Source organism: Cynara cardunculus, assembly GCF_001531365.2.
Source record: "Cynara cardunculus var. scolymus isolate 2C chromosome LG 6, CcrdV1, whole genome shotgun sequence".
NCBI lineage: Eukaryota > Viridiplantae > Streptophyta > Magnoliopsida > Asterales > Asteraceae > Cynara > Cynara cardunculus.
Window position 1 is genome coordinate 17,119,693 of NC_037533.1, and position 19,788 is coordinate 17,139,480.

Genomic DNA, 19,788 nt, shown 5'->3' on the forward strand with positions numbered 1-19,788 from the left:
CTCTTTATTTTATAAGAAATGTAAACAATACTTACAATTAATTTGGGGGTTAAATGAGTGGTCCAATTATTGTGGACTATGTTTCACTTCAATCAATCCATTTGTTTGTTGTTTTTCAAATAAAATTGGAAGCATCCTATGTAGGAGATAATGTCTATAAATATCTGCAATTAAATGTTTTATTTAAATAAAAATATTAAATACCAGTAAAAAAAATATCTGTGTATGAATTACGGAGAAAAAAAATCTATTTGAATATATGTATACAGATTATTCATATGTGTTTATGGTGTATGTATATGTGTGTGTGTGTATATATATATACACGATTGGATTCATGTGAGACTAGGTTGTTTTCGTGAGACATGTGAGATACGATTTTTACATTTGAAACTTCACAACAAGATACTGTGAAGGTAACCTTTACAATGTTTTTGTGGTGAAAATTCGGATTTTTTTTACGTTCACAACATTTGGTTGTGAAGTTTCAAGTGTAATAAATCGTGTTTCACGTGTCTTACGAAAATAGTTTTGTCTCACATGATCCCAAGTTTATATGTTGTGTGTGTGTGTGTATATATATATATATATATATGATATATTTCATATGCAACCATGTCTATTTGTACAATCAATGTAACTCAATTAATTGAGATATTTATGTAAATGATGAAAGTTCATTTATTATGATTTAAATATTTATGGAAGATGACTAAAGTTCATTAATTATGATCAATACTTTATATTAGGAAAAAATTAAAACTTTTATATAATCACATATTCATCACATTAAATGGACGATTGAAATTGATTTGTATTTGTTGAAAAGTAATACTGTTAAAAAAATATTCACTTTAGAGTAAACTACAAGTTTGGTCCACGTAGTTTGTCAAAAATAACACCTTTTGTCCTTGAAGTTTCAAAGTTACAAGCTATCTATCGTAGTTTATAAAAACTTTCCAATTTGATCCATCATTCTAACGGACGTTCAAAGTTCCGTTAAATGCGAGCCATTTTCACAATTTATCATTTTCTTGTCTTTTACCCAATTAAAAACCACATGAATCAAAATCATAAAATCAGTTCTAATTGGGTAAAACAAAAAAAAATAATAAAATAACGAAAATGTCTCCTATTTAACGTAAATCTATAACGACCGTTAAAGGAAAGAACCAAATCTTGACGTTTATACAAACCACGATGGCCCATCTTCTAATTTCAAAATAATAAGGACGAAAAACGTTATCTTCGACAAACCAAAGGGACCAAATTTGTAGTTTACTTAATTAATTTAATTATTAAAATAAAAGAAGTAATTAAGAAAATTGATTATTGGGTTGAAGAGGATGAGATAAAGTTTAAACAAAAAGTATGAAAAAGATGATTATAAAGACATGACAAGATGGATCATAAAAAATATGATTTGATAAGTCAAATAAAGATACATGACATATTTTTTTATAATTCTTAAAATTTATTCTGTAATTTTTTTTTTTTTTTTGCAGTATATAATATTTATCTGCGATAAATAGAACAAATAAACTCATACACTTTCCTCATATTTGGTGATGTTTGAACCTATGACATCTTAGAAAGTCAATGACTTGCATACCGCTAGGTGAAAGACCATTTGGTTTATCTTATAATGTTGAACAAAGATACATGACATTTTGTGATTATGGTATACGTATCTTGTCCAGTGTTTTTCTAATTTGATAAATAGAGAAATTGTTTTTAGATAGATGAACAAGATTTATGGAGTTTGATTACGGTTTTTTAATGTAAGAATTCGTGAATGTATGATGTATATTAAAATAGTTAAATGAAAGAGGAACGAAACCTACGGTTTATAATTTCGTATTGAAATATTTAAAAACGTCAGTTCTCGAATGGCATTATGTTATGTAAATATTCCAAAACACGAAAGTAAAGATTATAAAGAAAAGATTATAAAGAGGTCAAAGATTAAATGAGAATATTATTGATCTTGTTTTTGAAGAGTCACCTACAATACAAATTATATGAATGGTGAAAGAATGATACTCTATTATATATATATATATATATATATATATATATATATATATATATATATAGACTTGGGATCATGTGAGATCAAAGGTTTTTCGTGAGACTTGTAAGATCAATTCTCAACCCTTAGATTTAGATCTACAATCTGAACATTTATAATCACAAAATTACCACGAGACTTCTTAATAATCACAAAATTGTCACCGTACAACTTTAGACCATTAGATTATTAGCTTATAAAGTTGATCAATGAACATAAATTGGTCTTACAGGTCTCACAAAAAACCTTTGGTCTTACGTGAACCCAACCCTATATATATATAAAATAAGTTATGATTAATAGAAAGGCAAATGACTTTAAGTTTTAGAAGTGTATATATAAAATGCTTATGGTCAAATAATTATAAAAATAAATGGCAGTAAAAAAAAAGATGAAATGGTGGGGAACTTTTTGGCCATCGTTTCATGTAGGGGTTGGAGCCGGCAGGTGGGCCCCACATTGAGCGAACCTCCGCTTGACTATTAAACTTATAAATATTTAATAAATTTTACATAATTTTTTTAAATATATATACATATATATATAATAAATAAACTCATACATTATCTTCATTTTGATGAGGTTTAAACCGCTGATCTGTTAAGAGATCAAGGTTTCACATATAACTAAACCAAAGGCTCTTTGACAAATTTCTATAATTTTTATAAAATAAAAAAACCAGAATTTATAAATAAAATTACATTTATTCTAACAAATTCTTTATTTTAGAATTTGCAACATTAATTATATTGTTAAATATTATATAGTTTTATCATCGTAGCACATCTAAAAAAAGTTATATACAACCATAAACGTGGTGTTTTATTGGTTTGAGCTTAACTCCAAATGTCAAAAATACCAGGAGATCTTAGGTTCAAATCCAAGGAGAAATAAAAATCATCTTGTGGCCACGGAGATTCAAATGCGGTAACTCCGAGCTATCTGCAAAGCAGATGGTTGTCCTCGGATTAGTCGGCTCGCATAACAGGTTGGATATCTAGGTTAATCAAAAAAAAATTATATACAATAATAATGGTTTAATCTTATTGGTAGAAATGATTAAAAAATAATTTCAATCCCCTCCAATCAAGTTTAGAGATTTTTCTAAACTTCAATTTTTTTTCCTGTTTCCTCTATTTTGGAGAATATTAACGCATATCTTTTAGAGCAAAATAAAGAACAAAACCATCATTTTCTCTCTTTTAGATGATCTGTTGAAGATGTTCTAAGCTTTGACATTTCAATTTTCTTCTGTCTAAAAAGATAAGTATTCATTTTCGTAAAAAAATGTCTATTTGCCATTCTACACTTAATTATGAGACGGAGAAAATTACTTTGCATGTTAATACAGGTAAAATTGTTATTTAGTTGATTAAAAAGTGTAATCGTTACACATTTTTTAAAACTGTATGTCATTTTTATTATGAATATTTATTTGAGACAAAAGGAATAATTGTATGCCCATTCAATGTAAAGGGTATAAATTTCTATTATAAAACAAAAATAAGAGGCTGTTTGGCAGTTATTGAACGGTTTGATGCAAAATGATTAAACAAACTCTTATGATATAGTGCAAAATGAAATAGAATTGTTTGTTAATTGTTTACAATGAAATTAGGGCGCTGAATGGTTAAGGGGACTCATGATACAAAATCATTCAGAAGGTTTTAGAACCATTAAGAGACAGATTTTTTTTTTGTCAAACAAGATTCATCTATTAACGATTTAAAGACCGTCTCTTAATAAAACTATTAAAAGATAAACAAACAACATCTAAATCTTAATATAACATCTCGATAACTTGCAAATAGATGTATCAATGTGTATTAAATTAAATATTATAAGATTTTCATTTCACCATAATTTGTTTAGTTCAAACTTTTGTTAACGTTTTTTTTTATTAACCTGGATATCCAACCCGCTATGCGAACCAATTAATCTCAGAAAGACCACCTGCTTTACAGATAGCCCGAAGTCATCGCATAACCTCCATGGCCACAAGGGGATTTTTATTCCTTCTTGAATTTGAACCTGAGACCTCCTGGTACTTTTGACCTTTGGAGCAACTTTTGTTAACGTTGATTCAAGAGAAACCAGAAAGATATTACATATGCATAATTAAAAGATCGATAACAAACTGGGGAAATAAGAACAATTCGAATTGATCATCAGTTGTAGTTGAAAACCAGATATTTCAAGGGGTGTGGAAAGAATGTGGATACCTGTGGTGGGTGGGGTTTATACAGATGGAGTAATTACTTGTACCCTTGAATTTTAAAGGATATACACTGAATAACGGTAATTGATGTATAGGGTTGGGTTCTACTTTGAAACGAAACGAGCATACCCTTCATGTAGAAAGATAACCAAATAGCATAACCTAGATGTTATCATCATTGTATAACTACTTTTTTTTAATTAACATGAATATCCAACCCACTATGCGAGCCGACTAATCCCAAGGCAACCACCTGCTTTGCAGATAGCTCGGAGTCACCGCATTTGAACCTCCGTAGCCACAAGAGAATTTTTATTCTTCCTTGTGACCTCCTGGTACTTTTGACCTTTGGAGCCAAGATCAAACCATCATGGGTGTTTGGAGGATTAAATCTAGTCGGCTAGAAATCCGCCACGCTTTTCGGCTTTGAAAAGTGTCGAATCTTTATAGATACGACCAACACAAACATGTTTCAATCGAAAATAACACATCCATCAATAATACATACGAGTGGGCATGTGGGGTAGCAGCCTTGAATGCGACATCCCGTCCTCTAGGATACTCTAGAAGCACACATACACAAGTAAATATCTGTCAGGTTTTCGAGCATGTGGTTTAATTCGATGCAAATCGAATATACAAGTTACGCCATGGAATGAAAGACAATTTTGATCTGATTATGGGTTAGTAAATGGAGAAATAAATCAAAATTATAAGTATCTAATGAATTATGAGCTCAATACATCCTCTTTAGCAGAAACCTCTGGATTTGAAATCACTGCTTATATATCCGAGTTGGACGTCTAATTGTCCAGATGGTAATGATAGTATCTTGTACCTGACCAGTGGCTCACTTTTAAATCCGTGGTTTTTGTACTAATTTGAGAATGTCACTGTTTAACAGAAAAAAAGTCAAGAATAAGCTAAAAACCTGTTAGAAGGTCATGGTTTTGACAAACACTTGTTAATAGGTCATTTGGCTTAATAACCCAGTAAAGGGAGGTTCGAGGGAAAACCACAAAAAAATTAAGGACTGAGAAACACCTAGGTAACCACATATTTGGACAGTATGAACATGTGTGCATACTAGTAATTGAAGATATATTTGGTTTTTATGAACGTGCACATGTTATACACATGTGCATAACGGACAAATTGCTTACAGATGACTTGTATACACATATGCATGGTTACCAGGGTATGCCTCAATTTTTTCATTGTTTTGCGATTTTCCCGACCCTAACCCAGTAACTCTACACTTCATTGATGTCGCATTACCCCACATTCAAATCACCATTAAATGATATCTAATTATTTGTCGAAACCATCCCTCATTGTCAAATACTCGTCTGAAATTACTCGAAAACAGAGATTTCGCCGTTCCAGCTGCACGATGCAATTACATTGGACATGACGGTATGGAACGCCACATCTATGCACGTTTGTTCATACGCCTTGATTTTCTTGATGAGCTCGCATGTTTTGGCATTATATACATAAATGCATCCATCCGAGGAGCCAGAGGCAAGTTTTTTTCCATCCATACTGAAATTACACTTGACGGGAAATCCAGAAACACCATGGCTTTCGTACCTCTTGTATTTGTCAAGCCGAAATGGAGGTTTGGAAGAAAAGATTGCGATGTAATTCCCGTTTGATTGAGCCACAAAATATGGTTCAGATGGATGATGTCTTATACAGGGGCAGGTATAAGCTTCCACATATATCTGAGAAAGAAAGCGCAAATAATTAGTTTCCACCGAAGCCAACCAAACCAAACGGCAAAAAGATAAAATGCATCAATATGCAACGAAAGGCATGTTTATTAGCAGCTTAATGAGGTTGATGGGACTCACAACTTATTTGGTCAGCTATACATGATTGTTTGGTAGTGGCTTAATGATATAGAAAGGGACTTATTCAATAAGCTTCTAGGGGGAGCTTTATGCAGAAAGCTAAGTTTTTTCCACATCTGCCCCACCTAATTAAAGAAGATGCTCCTTCCATTTATGGAAAAAAAACCCTCCTAAACAAAAAACTACTCACTATATACAGACAGATTAATCCATATAGACAACTTTATCCATACAAGACTTAATGGAAACCAACCAAACAGCCCCGAAGTCTGCATTAGTTTCTATTTAGTGTAACAAAGATTTTTTTCCTCATTCAATGTAACGAGGTTCCAAAATTTCCTATGTTTAATCCATTTTGATTAGGAACCAGCTGATATGGTAACATACATGAAGGTCAAGTTTATTGTCCACTTCACCGTAAACATTTTATAAACGGGTATCCATATCATCAAATTTGACAAAATCAAAAGGTTACCAGTCAAAACGGTACGTAATAGAAAGTTTTGAAACTCTCTTACGTCGGTTGGAAAAAAAAAAGGTTCTTTGTTACATTTTGCTCACAAAAAGAATCGCAAATTATGTACGGTAGCGAGGCCATTAGCCACAGAAAGTCGTTTTGACCAAGTCAATCAAGGTTATAAGACAAGCAGAAACATGACGGTGTATTTGGGGTTAAGAACTCAAATTAGAAACCCAAGTGACTCTCTAAAGGCCCTTTCAATTAATTACTCATATTAATACTTGTAGATTAAATTCTTCAGCACATCAATTTTTTAATGTTAATAAAGTTGCAATGGTTTTAGAGTCCTAATTTTCATAGAAACCTGTTATATATATATATAGACACAGGTTCTGGGGAAACCCCTAAAAATGAAAAACTGAGAAATACGGTAACCGTTCATCTGTCCGGTATACACATGCGCATACAAGTAATTGAAGTTGTTTCATGGTTTCTATGCAAGTTTGCATACTGGACAAATGACTTATCTTTAAGTAACATAATTATAAAATCCGTACTCTCTCCACCCCGAATAAGTGTCCAAAATGCCTAGTTTCCAATTCTCCCTTTATTATGAGATAGAGAAATTCATTACATCCTCGATTATCAAGGGTAAAATTGTCTGTAATAATTATATATTTCTAAAAAATGTGCATTTTTCATTGTGGACATGTATTTTGGAACAGAGGGAGTAATCATATGACGAAAAATATGTCGAGTAGGAATTACCTGATTTGATAGAGGAATCTGACGTGAGACATCCCAAACGATGATCGAATTCTCGCTGATATTGCTCTTGGATTCATCACTCGAAGAAACGAACTGCCTTGTATCATTCGTAAATTCCACATCGAGGACCGGACCAAGACCTCGAAGATACTGATTCACCGTATTTCCGGTTCTAATATCCCATAACCGAATGATGCCCTTCGATCCACCGGATAGAAAGAGGTTGGAGTTATTGGGATGAAATTTAACAACTCCAACAACCTGATCCTCCTTAAATTCCCGAGTTTCTACCCCTTTTTCGACATCAATCAATCTCGAAGAGCAATCGTATCCACAAGAGAGCAAATAAAGACCTTGATCTGACCACTTGACGTCTTTCACAGCTGCAGTATGAATGTTGAACACCCGTGCTTTCTTCTGTTCCGTGCTCCACACGTTCCATATATAGATGGAAGAATCCATACCAGCAGATGCAAGAAGATGAGCTGCAAACTATCTTAATTGAACACATCAGAATGGCAAACATCATTCACAAAAATAGCCGCTCTACTCTTTGCGGTAAGGTCACATCTGAGTTACAGGGTTATTCAGCTAAATGACCGCCAGACAAGTGTTTTTTAAATCCATGACCTTTTTAAATCAGAAGGTTCATAGATTTAAATTTTTATTGGCAAAAGGTGATTTAACGAAGGACCCTCTGCATACATCCCACATAATTTGCATGACGATAAACAACTTTGCCTCCTTGGTGACATATCTCAATTGATTCTAACGACCTTCAAAAACTACTCCCTCTGTCCCAAAATAAATGTCCACAATTAAAAGGGCATACAGTTTCAGAAATGTGCGACTATTTATCCTTATCAACTAAATGACAATTTTATCGTTAATAACAGAGGGAGTAATGAACATCTCCATCTCATAATTAAGGATAGAATTGGAAAGTAGACACTTTTGAAAGTGGACTCTTATTGTGGAACAAACTAAGAGGCTGTTTGATTGATTTTCCATCAAGTCAGTATGGATAAAGCTGTCTGTGTTGGATTAATTTGTCTGTTTGGATTGAGAAGGTTTTTGTTTGAGAGGGTTTTCTCATAGATGGAAGGAGCGCGTTTTTTAATTGGAAGAGACAGTCGAAAGTCGAGCACAAATCAGCATAAACAATTGTATGGTAGTTTTTGTTTCTGCCTGTTCACATGACGATCAGGTTAAGGTTGCTGGTTCAAGTAGACCATTCAAATGGCGGTGAGTTCAATTCTGTTATACCCTGGGTACTGTGGTAGTCCTTAGTCTACTGGTTGATATTAGTAGGGGTCAACATTGGAAGGCTATATTAGGAAGGTACAAGCTGCTAGTGCATTGTACAAGTGGATAGAACACTTTTTGGTTAGGTCCTATGAACTAAAGTCCTAAAAAGTATTTTATTAGAACGCTTAGACATTTTAGGAGTCCTATAAAACCGATTTTGTTGTAGTGTGCATGCGTCATTGAGGCACCATATGAGGGATAAAAAGAATAAACAAAAGAAGCTAATTCACAAATCAAGAAATAATCCTTACATTGAGTTTTTGACCATTGTAGAGCATTCACGGCCTTTGAATGCCCAATAAGATTTGTGGATATGCCCTCAGATTTGTGGCCAGAATTTGCATAGCCCTCCGTTCGATTTCTCAACGATGACAAAATATCTTTTCGTATGTATGAATCTGAGATGCTTCCTTGAACTAAGAATCAAAAGATATTGTAAACAACCTCTTAGCTCACTTTATTGAATACCGAGACCATGAGATAAGTAGTAATCAAAGGAAATGTGCTACCAACACAAGAAGAAAACCACTCTAAATGGGCAAATGTGATTTTATACAAATAACTATCTGATAACCAATCCCATCAACCAAATTCACTTTTTAGCCACTTTTCAGAGCCTCTTCCCAAAATAGCCAAAGTTTACGCAGAAATTTGATTATATTAAAGGAAAACCACAAGTGCTCAACGAAAACTCCAACATCCCAAGTCCTAAACGAGATTTTCTAGACTCTTGACTCTGAGACAGAGGAAGATTTGGATACAGAGCATCTTGAGACTGAGATAGTGGTGCGAGGACCAGAGGTTGAAAAACTTACAAATGGGATCCCTCTTAAATCCATTCCAATTACGGTACAGAAGAAAAAGGTTCACATGTGTCCTGATTTCATGGATATGTGCTTGAAAGCCAAATCTTGCCTTGAGCTAGAAAGAGAGAAAAGAGCAAAAGTCTAAAACCTCCGAATCAAAAACTTCAAGTTCAATCTTTCAAAAGCCAATCAAGTTCACTCAGGAACAGAAAGGGAAATGGATTGCTAATGATAAATCAGGCTAAGGGAAAGAAAAGGAACAAGAGAGTGCAACCAGAGAAGACCAAGGCTGGTTTCAAAAATCAATCTGAACTAGATAGGAAGTTTACTAGAACGACTAATGCTAGGAACGATTGTAATAAAAAGACTCCAAAGTTTTATGAATCCAATGGCTCTTTTTGTCTTCAAAAGTGTATTCAAAATTGCAAATGTCTTTTTCTGTTGCGGCAATTAAAACAACACCTCTCTAGTCCTAACTATATTCTCTCGAGGTCATCTAAAAGAAATTCTCCAAAGACCAAAAGGAAAGCAGGCTCCCAAGGCCAAACCTGGCAAGCCAGCTACGACTGGAAAACCAGGTGCTAAGTCAGAACCTCCGAGCAAAAAGAAAAATGAGACCCCTAAGCCTAACTTTAAAGGACCCATTATGAAATGGCTACCTAAAAATCTTTAATTTGTTTTGCAAAAACAGCATGTGCACATCTGGTACCTTGACTCTTGATCCCACATCTCATCACTTTCCTGAACTTATCAGTCAACCTTATGGCATACCCAATAATCTGCTTTCGTACTTCCATCATTTCAAAGAGAGATACATAATAAACAAGAGGGAAACAACCAAACTATAGAAGGCAAGTTAAGAAACCAAACCATGGAAACAGCCTGAAGAAGTTGGGGGGTCTGCATTGGGAGTTTGAGGAACCGTAGCCATGAGTGCTCGTTCTCGCTTCGATATATATCTGCCTGCAATTGGAGCTTCAGTTGATGTATGTTTGAGCCAATCGGTGGGAAAATTTTTGCTGGATGTATGTGAAAATTCAGGTTTGGCTCGCTTGAGGGGAGGCGGAGCGTACTTTTTGTTTTCTTCATCTTCATCCTTAGTAGTGGAATAGGCATTGCGGAGTAGATCCATAGTGAGTCAAAGCTAGAGCTGTGAATAATAATGACGAAGATGTGTTATGTTAATTCCATGCATCAACAACAAAACAATGTAAAAAAATCTCAACGAGTATAACCATTCCCGTTCCTGAAGATGAACCAAAAGGCGCCATGAATATTTTGAACTCATAGATTGCAGGTTTACGTTGTGTTCGACATATGACTACCTGATTGATCGGCGATCAGTTATGAAGTTGGTGGTTCTTTCGTATCCGATGGAGTGAGTTAATGGACAAATTATTGAAAGTTTGACGTTTGTCAACTAAATTTCACCTTTAAAACTTGTACGAGTTATGCGATTTCCTGTGTCTTCGGCGTGACAACATCAACCAACCTCCACCAGTCTTCCTCTCTAAGGAATTTACGGGAATCAAGTAAATTATCACACATCTCTTATTTATATTTTCCAATCATGTTATTTCATCTTTTACTATTCAAGTCCAAAGCCCTAAGTTTCATCGTTGAAGTTCATAGCCAATTTTTTTGGAAGAGACAATGATGGACAGTGGCGGATCCAGAAAAATTTATAGCAGGGGTCGCAATATAAAATGAAAAAATAATTAACTAAAAGATACGATTTCATTAAAAATGATAAAAAGTTACCTCTTACAATTGTGCTTACAAATGTCCCCGACTTGTATCATTTTTAATGAACCCATATCTTTTAGTTAATTATTATTTCATTTTATATTGTGACCCCTACTATAAGTTTTTCTAGATCCGCCACTGTCACCATGCCTAACATATTAAAGAAGTTCTCAACACCGTCGTGTTTATTTGCAATCGCCACAACAACTAATTAAAGTTGGTGAGCAAAACAATGGATATAATATGCCGAGCTATTATCATTCAAGATCAAAGCTTTTAATCAATTGAACTCACCATGCATATTGCTTGCTCCGTCATACCTGTTTCAAACTCGATCCATGTTTGGCAAATAAAGTATCAATGGCAGATTTAAGGATTGAAGAAGATGTCCCCGTCACACGAACAATACCAAAAAATCTCTCCTTAACAATACCATGTTCATCAACATATCGCAAAACCACCGCCATTTGTTCCTTTTTAAAAACGTCACTAGACTCGTTAACTAGCAATGCACACACATCATCACCAATTTCTTCACGAATTGATTTGAGTATTTGATTTGCAAAGCAACTAGCAATATCTTTTTGAATACTTCGAGACACCGTTTGATTATTTTTTGGAGCATTTTTTAATATAACCTTACCAACATCCTCATTGCAATCACCAATTAAGCTTAATGCTTCCAAGAACATACTTTTAGAAATAGACATTTCAGATTCATCGTGACCATGAAACGGTAATGCATTCTTCAACAAGAATCTAGAAGCCTTAACTGAAACATTTAATCGAATTCGGTGCTCATTCTTCTCAATCTCAGTTTGCTTATGAAAGGCAACGGCAATAGATTGATTTTGTCTCATTAGATCCTCACTTTTCATAATTGCTCTATTGTGAAAACTATTAACATCGCCCACATGAAGAGTAAGTCTTTCTGTATTATTCCAACTATTAAAGCCCTCCATCACAAAAGCATCACTCACACATTTTCCCACATGATGATCTCTAAACAAGTAACACAAGAAAAAAAACTTTATTTGTTTTTACACTATACTCCAACCAATTGGCATATTGATCAAACCAAGATGGACAAAAACGCCTTCCTTTACCCATAATAATTTTTCTTGTAAAGTTATGGCCTCGTGGTTGGCAATGTCCTCCAATCAAATATTTTCTTCTAGTTTCATCTCTTTGATTAGGATGATACTCTAAAAATTTATTCTTATCGGCTGGACCCCAAGAAAGATCATTCAAATCAATTTCACTAGGCATCGAAAGAGTAGAGCTAGATTCGGGTGTTGATGCTTTTCTTTTAACGATTTTTTCCATTTTTTTCTAGCAATAACAATAGCATATAACCAAAGGGCCTTTGGCCTCCTAGGAGGTCAAGGGTTCAAACCTCACCAAAGATGAGGAGGGTGTGTGAATTTATTTGTTGCATTTGTCGTATATAAATATTATATACTTCAAAAAAAACAATAGCAAAATATAAATCAGTTTCTATTCTAAATCAGAAATCAAAACAGAAGCTAACTAAAGCCTAAGAAACAAAGGAAACAAAATCATATTGCTAGGTAGGTTACCATCAGTCAATAACATATGACATATCAAGTTATCAAAATCAGATTCTCGTTTCTAAATCAGAAACCAAAATAAAAAATAAAAGCAAGAAGTGTTTTAGGGTTTTACCTAAAAACCAAGAATCAATTTCTGGATTGGTACGCGTTCACAGTTTACTGCTCGACACAACTACAGCCGATCTTGTTCTCAAATTTCAAAATTGATTCCGAAATCGATTCAAAATCGTTCTGGACTGTACGTTCAAAATCGATTTCAAAACAGAGGCTAAGGTGGCATTTGTTATTTAAGAGATGCTGAAGTCTGAACTCTGAAGTTTGATTTCACTTCTGATTTACAAGAGGTGGTGCTGAAGTCTGAAATTTAAATGAGTTAGACTGTTTGTTTTTACATCTAAGACTGTTTGTTTTTGTAAACTGATAAACGTTTGAAGTCTAAAATTTGAAACAATTTTATTTTAATTAAATTCAACTAAACTGAAATATCCAATTATTTAAACCATTTGTAAACTACCATCTATTTTTTAACACATTCATAACTTCAACTGAAATACGTCAATTGATTCCACACACAATATTAAACACGAACAAAGTCTCTTAAGAGTCATTATGAATTCTTAAGCGCATAACAAGTAATTGCAAATAAGAAGCTCATAACAAAATTCTTAAGTAATTGGCTAGGAATCATAATGAATATTAAATCAAATTAAACATAAGCATAGAAAAGAACTTGTCAATAGTCATCATCATGAACTTATTAAAAAAAATTCATCATGTATCATGCCATTCTGGGTATTTCCAAGGAGAATCTATATCAAATATAACTCAGGTCAGGAAAAATATCAGTGTCAAACATAATATAGACAAATAAAATGGCATAGCACACTTGTAGAGACGATATACATCAAACATGAGGAAAATGGGAAACACATGATATGCAATCAAAATGTTTCCAACACTTGTTTCCACCATATAATGAAATATGAATTATTGGGACAAAGGGAAATTATGAGATCAGGAATGCCATAATACAGACAAAGCAAAAAATTTCATGAATACCCTTTTGAGGTTATACTTATAGACAACATCGGATGCCACGAAAACAAAGCTAGCAGTTGTCCTTTTGATGTCTAGGACTCTTAAACATGAAATCTCACATACTCCTGAAAGAAGCTGCAACTTTTCATTTGCTTTCACCTAATCTAGTACTTCCCTTCAAGAGAGAACATTTCTATGAATCCTTACTATTTGTCAACAATATGTTATCTTTTTATCTGGCCAATGGTTATTAGTTAAATCTGACTACTATAATTGTCATGAGCTGTTGCATACAATATTATTGCAAAAGTGGGAACAAACCTAAGTGCTGATATGCTCACCCTATGAATTTGATATAGCCATGACAACTATTCAGCTTGACATAAGCATTATTGTATAGCTAAATTCAACAAGTGAGTGTACAAACTTCTAGTTTCCAGATTCCATTTTGCTAAAAAACAAAAAATCAAATAAAAAAGAAGAGCTTATCAAATATCACCACAACGTAAAAATCCACAAGCTAGTCTGCATTTAGATTGTCAATGTGTTTGGTCGCTAGCAAACCAATGGGTACATTTTGACAAGCCTCTTTACCTAAAAACTCCTATTTTGCATGTACATAAGCCCATCATTTCTTGTGAAACTAAATTTGTATTTGGTAAAATTGGGTAGATTCAAGTATATTGAAGATGTTAATCCAGTACATACATATGCAATATGTTATTTGGGTATTAGAGGGCATAACATATTTAACTGCAAACAAATGCTAAAAACCAACAAGCATTCAAATTTGAACTACTGAAAACCCAAACCGTAACCAAAAGTAGGAAAATAAACACAAAAGAAGTCATAATTCCATAAACATCCAAGCTTTCATATGGGCAAATCATCAAACACCTGGCATGTGGTACAAAATAGTTGTAAACTACAACAAAGAAACATACATGATCTTAATCTATTAGCAGCAAAGGCTTTCAACAGAATCAAAATCGTGTTACATTTGTAGGTTACTAGGCTGGGTTCACTAAAATCAAACAGAAGCAACTTACAGTCTATAAAATAGCTTGGACAAACCAGTAAAAATTAACCATCAAAAATCTCCAGTAAGGAAGAACCATCAAATCGTATATGTATATATATATATAGATATATATGAAGCAGGAGGTAGAAATCGACATACCTTTTGAATCGATTGCGTGAGAGAGAGCCCGTGAGAGATCAATTGCTGTTAGATATCGAGCGATTTTGGGATCGATTGCGTCAGAGAGCGTGAGAGCGAGAGCGGCTGTGTATTTGAAGAAAAAAAAAAAGCCAAACGCTGTTAATACCAAAAACGTCTGACTTGAGAGATTAAGAGCTTAATATAAAAAACCAAACAGTCCCTAACTCTCGTAGTCTTGTTCTCGTACGTTCACTGGACGACTTCTGGTTCTCCGTTCTCCGTTCTCCGTTCTCGGCTTCTCACCATGGCAGGTTGTCTAAGTAAACGGGCTCTGAGTGTGTCCTGTGGGCTTAAGAGCTTCAAGTCGGAGGCCCAATAAGAAAAAAGGTTTTAAATTACTTTTTTTTTACCTTGAGCATGGGTCCTTTGAGCCGGTAGTGTTTGATACGCAGACTGGATAAGACAGAATGAGACGAGATGGGACGGGACTAATTGTCTATTCTATGTTTGGTATGACTAGGTTAGGACAGGACAAAACTGTTAAAATGGTCGTATTACCCCTAAATGGTGTTCAATGTTATTTTATATAATATAATGATTGTAAATGACAACAAATCAACCAAAATATATTATACTTTGAGGGTATATAGGTAATTTTATTATTTGAGGGTATAAAAGTAATTTTGAAAGGTAGAGAGCGTACTTGACAAGTTGACATGGAGGAAGAATGGAGGTTTTATATTGAAATTTGAGGGTATAAAAGTAATTTTATAATTTGTCCCATTTGTTCCACCTTTTATGGTAGAACAAAAAATCTCAAGATTTATCTCATGAAAATTAAAAATAGTCTCACTTTGTCCTATGCTCTTTTTGTCTGTGGCATGCCAAACATGGGACTATTTTTTTTGATCTTGTCTCGTCCCATGTAGTCTGCATATCAGATGCATCCTATATGCTTTGCCTCCATCTGTCATGGCTACTCTGCATACTCAAATCTTAATCATGTTTGGTGTTGGCAGTCGATGGAGGTGTGGGAAGAGACGATGATGGGGAGGGTATGGAGGGAATTAGGGACGGATCTATAAATTTTTTCAAATGGTGACATCATTTAACTATAAGAAAAAAATATGTAATTTTTTTTTTCAAACGGTGGCACCATTTGACTATAAGAAACAAATATACGAATTTTTTTTCAAATAGTAGCACTATTTGACTAAGAAAACGATACTAACAAGATTCGAATCGGGTCTTGGGTGGAATAAAAGCCTTGTAAACCACCTCTACCAAATAAAATTTGTTCTCATTGTAGTTTCAAAATACATACGGTGTCACGCAACAAATTAATACGATTGCATATTTCACTAATCTAAAAATATTTACCCTTCGACGGATGAATAATATGGTGGCATGTGTCATTGTATGCACCACTATAGGTAATGGTTTGACCGGTTCAATTGATCGATTGAAGTTCAACAAACCCTAAAAGAGAAGATATGAAGGGTCTGACTGCCTGAAAAAAGAAGCAATACATCGTTTTGGTACCGATTGGAGGATAAAATCTGCTTTTTTAGTGACGTTTTCCTTCAAGACTTCATACTGCTTCTACATTGAAGCGTTTGAACAACATAATTTAACTTGAGGGACACTACAAGTGTAATATTCACATACATCGATATCAAGACTTACTTCTTACATTTTCAATATATGATTTGACTTAATTATGACATAAATAAGAATGCATACAGCAATTCAAACTGTATATGATGAGTTCATCAAGTTATGACGTAATCGCAACCCAACAACAAATATTTAAACAATCGTCAATCACTAGTACCAGATAATTGACCTTTTATATTATACGATGGATAAAGAAAACGTCAGATGAACACCAGCTTTTTTAAATAACAAGTTAAATTACAGGTATAATTTTGGTAGACTTGTTAAAAAAAAAAACAACTACTGGTTGTTTGTCATGACAACACAAATCAAAGGTACTGCTATTACATAAAGGGGTATAGTATATTGAGCACAATTAGATTCACTGTCTTCAAATAACCCTAACCAATACCCTAATATCTGAAGATTTTACAATTTAGTTAAGTATCAGATCACTTCAAGTCAGGTTATTTCGTGTTGGGTTGGTCTGATTTTTATACACCCATATTATTATTTTTTTAATTCTTATTTTATATATAACCACACATTATTAATGATTTACAGTTTTCATTGGTCACCTTTTTGTGTTTTGTAGGGGTGCTCAAAAACCCGACAAACCCGATCAATCCAACCCAACCCAACCCAACGCGAAATAACTCAACCTGAAACAACCCAATGTCTAATCGAGTTGTAAATTTTTCAAATCGTAGGTATTGGGTTGATATTTGGTTACTATTATTTGAACTCAACCCAACCCGATGAACCTAATATCCTTTTATTTATTGGATCTAATATGATTGTTGAATTTCTATTAATATATACATTAGACAATTACACTACCACGTAGCTCTCTATATACACATATTTACAATCTATTCACATCTCTATATAACTCATTCGTACATATGGCAGTAACTGTGAACATATATATGTAAATTGAGAAAATTAACTGAATGTGATATACATAAGAAGTATCGATAAATTGTATCAAATGGTTGATGATGAAAAATAAATTATGACTAGAGAAATAACATATTCAAAGTTATAATAATATTTTAATCTACCAAAGTATCAATCCGACTAACCCGACCAACCCGTACGGTTTGGGTTTGGTTGGGTTAAGACTTTTCAAACCGCAAACATTAAGTTGAATTACCAAAGGGTCTTTGGCCTAACGATATCGTAGCCCTTGGTCTTCTAGAAGGTCAGGGGTCCAAACCTCACCATAGGTGAGGGTGGTGTGTGAGTTTATTTGTTGCATTTGCCGTATATAAATATTACTAGAAGGGTACTCGCGCAATGCAGTAAGATAAATCTCCATTTTAATGTTTAATTTTTATTATTTGTCTCTATCGATGTAATATAATTTTATGTGGTTTTGAAAAAGCGATATTGTTTTTATTTTTGAATGAAATATAAATTTAAAGATAGCATAAAAAAATAAAAAAAAATCAATATTAGTATTGAATTAACTATTTAATAGTTTTCATTTTTTGGTGTAACTTCTTTAATTTAATTTAGGTATAATAACAAAGTAATTTATTTTTAGTTTAATAATATAATTTTTATTAAAGATAATAATTAAACATTCGGTTAGAAACTCGATAATTATCCTAATTGTATTTTGGATTTTTTATATTTTAAATGAGATGCTTATCCTCTATTTGATTATATTTATCTGTAGTTAGTTACACGAATTTAAACATTGAGCTTTAATAAGTTGTACTTAATGCATAATTTACTTTTAATCTTGAATTTTAAGTAATATGTATCAATATACAGCACTTTATGCATAAAAAATGATTTTTAAGAGTTTTTGTCAAATGCTTTATAATATAGTATAGATTTTTATTATAATTTAATTCAGGTATAATAACAAAGTAATTTATTTTTGATTTAACAATATAATTTTTATTAAAGATAATAATTAAACATTCGGTTAGAAACTCGATAATTATCATAATTATATTTTAAAATGAAATGTTTATCCTCTATTTGATTATGTTTATTCGTAGTTAGTTACACAAATTCAAATATAAAGCGTTAATAAGTTGTACTTAATGCATAATTTACTTGTAATCTTGATTTTTAAGTAATATGCATCAATATACAATACTTTATGCATAAAAAATGGTTTTTAAGAGTTTTTGTCAAATGATTTATAATATAGTATAGATATACTTCAAAAAAAAAAACATTAAGTTGAATTGTTCAAATATCTTCAACTTAATCAACCCAACCCATAAGCACCTCTATCTTTTTATACCCGCAATCAAAGGCCCTTAAGGTTTTTTATTTTTGGGCAATTTTTTTAACAAATTTGGATCCAACTTATACAATGCCCAATTGATCCATAAAGCCCCATTCTAAGTTACTTTTACTATAATCAATTAGGCTTTTGAAAAATATGGAATTAATTGGGCTTTACCAATTTAATATAAACTAGTTGTGTATCCGTGCAATGCGGCGAAAGCCATGAATTTTAACGATTTTAAAGTTTCACTGGTTTTATAAGATAAGATTTATTGGTCTTTACATATTAATACAATTTGAATAAGTAAGAGTTATGGTTCCAATTACAGATTATCGATGGAAAAAATTGTATGACAGTTTAAAATCCAATATATTTAAAATCCAACATATTTAAACGACTCCACAAATGTATTCGATTTACACCAAGAGCAAAGAACCAAGAAACTTGAGTTTTAAGATAAACACTCAAAACTAATAAAGAAAACTACAAATTTGACAGATCATAAGCCATGAAAAGACAAAAAAGATGGGTTTTAGAATGAAATTTCAACTGTTTACCCTCTTTCTTGTCCAGAAACTCAGATTAAGATTGAATTAATACATGTATATATATATATATATATATATATATCAAAAAAACCCAAGAACATATTAATTTAAAACATACTATACATTGCAATTTGGACAGACTAAACCCAAAATATATAGTATATATATAAATAAATAACTATAAAAGTATAAATCATAAATATTAAAAATATTTTTTCACAGTATATATAATATATAATAATATAATTAAGTCAAAAACTATTCAATATTGGACTCATTTCGAAGGTACTAACGAGACGATTATAATGGTGTAACTTGTTAAA

The 19,788-nt window shown here is 32.8% G+C and overlaps 2 protein-coding genes across 9 annotated transcripts; both read right to left on the reverse strand.

Moving 5' to 3' along the window:
• Positions 1 to 5,554: 5,554 nt before the first annotated feature.
• Positions 5,555 to 15,300, reverse strand: LOC112514903 (WD repeat-containing protein 25). Of its 8 annotated transcripts, none has more exons than XM_025121542.1 (8): positions 15,233 to 15,290; positions 15,026 to 15,130; positions 11,528 to 11,553; positions 10,561 to 10,637; positions 10,358 to 10,462; positions 8,933 to 9,097; positions 7,374 to 7,858; positions 5,555 to 6,016 (listed from the first exon to the last, which is right to left on the reverse strand). In XM_025121542.1, the coding sequence occupies exons 4-8, from the start codon at positions 10,601 to 10,603 to the stop codon at positions 5,645 to 5,647; spliced, it is 1,170 nt and encodes a 389-aa protein (XP_024977310.1). In that variant the 5' UTR covers positions 10,604 to 10,637; positions 11,528 to 11,553; positions 15,026 to 15,130; positions 15,233 to 15,290; the 3' UTR covers positions 5,555 to 5,644. The 8 variants fall into 8 exon arrangements, with proteins under 8 accessions (XP_024977310.1, XP_024977308.1, XP_024977311.1 ...); XM_025121540.1 differs by lacking the exon at positions 11,528 to 11,553 and adding an exon at positions 12,920 to 13,164; XM_025121543.1 differs by lacking the exon at positions 11,528 to 11,553 and having other exon boundaries at positions 10,358 to 10,450; positions 15,233 to 15,300.
• Positions 11,548 to 12,111, reverse strand: LOC112514214. The gene has a single exon (XM_025120544.1). The coding sequence runs from the start codon at positions 12,109 to 12,111 to the stop codon at positions 11,548 to 11,550; it is 564 nt and encodes a 187-aa protein (XP_024976312.1).
• Positions 15,301 to 19,788: the final 4,488 nt, after the last annotated feature.

Coding starts and splice junctions, on each gene's coding strand:
- LOC112514214 (XM_025120544.1), bottom strand. CDS start 12,111: ATGAAAAGTGAGGATCTAATGAGACAAAATCAATCTATTGCCGTTGCC.
- LOC112514903 (XM_025121536.1), bottom strand. CDS start 10,619: ATGGATCTACTCCGCAATGCCTATTCCACTACTAAGGATGAAGATGAA. Junction 9,098..10,357: donor TTCTTCAGGCTGTTTCCATG/GTTTGGTTTCTT, acceptor TTTGATTCTTAG/TTCAAGGAAGCATCTCAGAT. Junction 7,859..8,932: donor ACAATGGTCAAAAACTCAAT/GTAAGGATTATT, acceptor GATAGTTTGCAG/CTCATCTTCTTGCATCTGCT.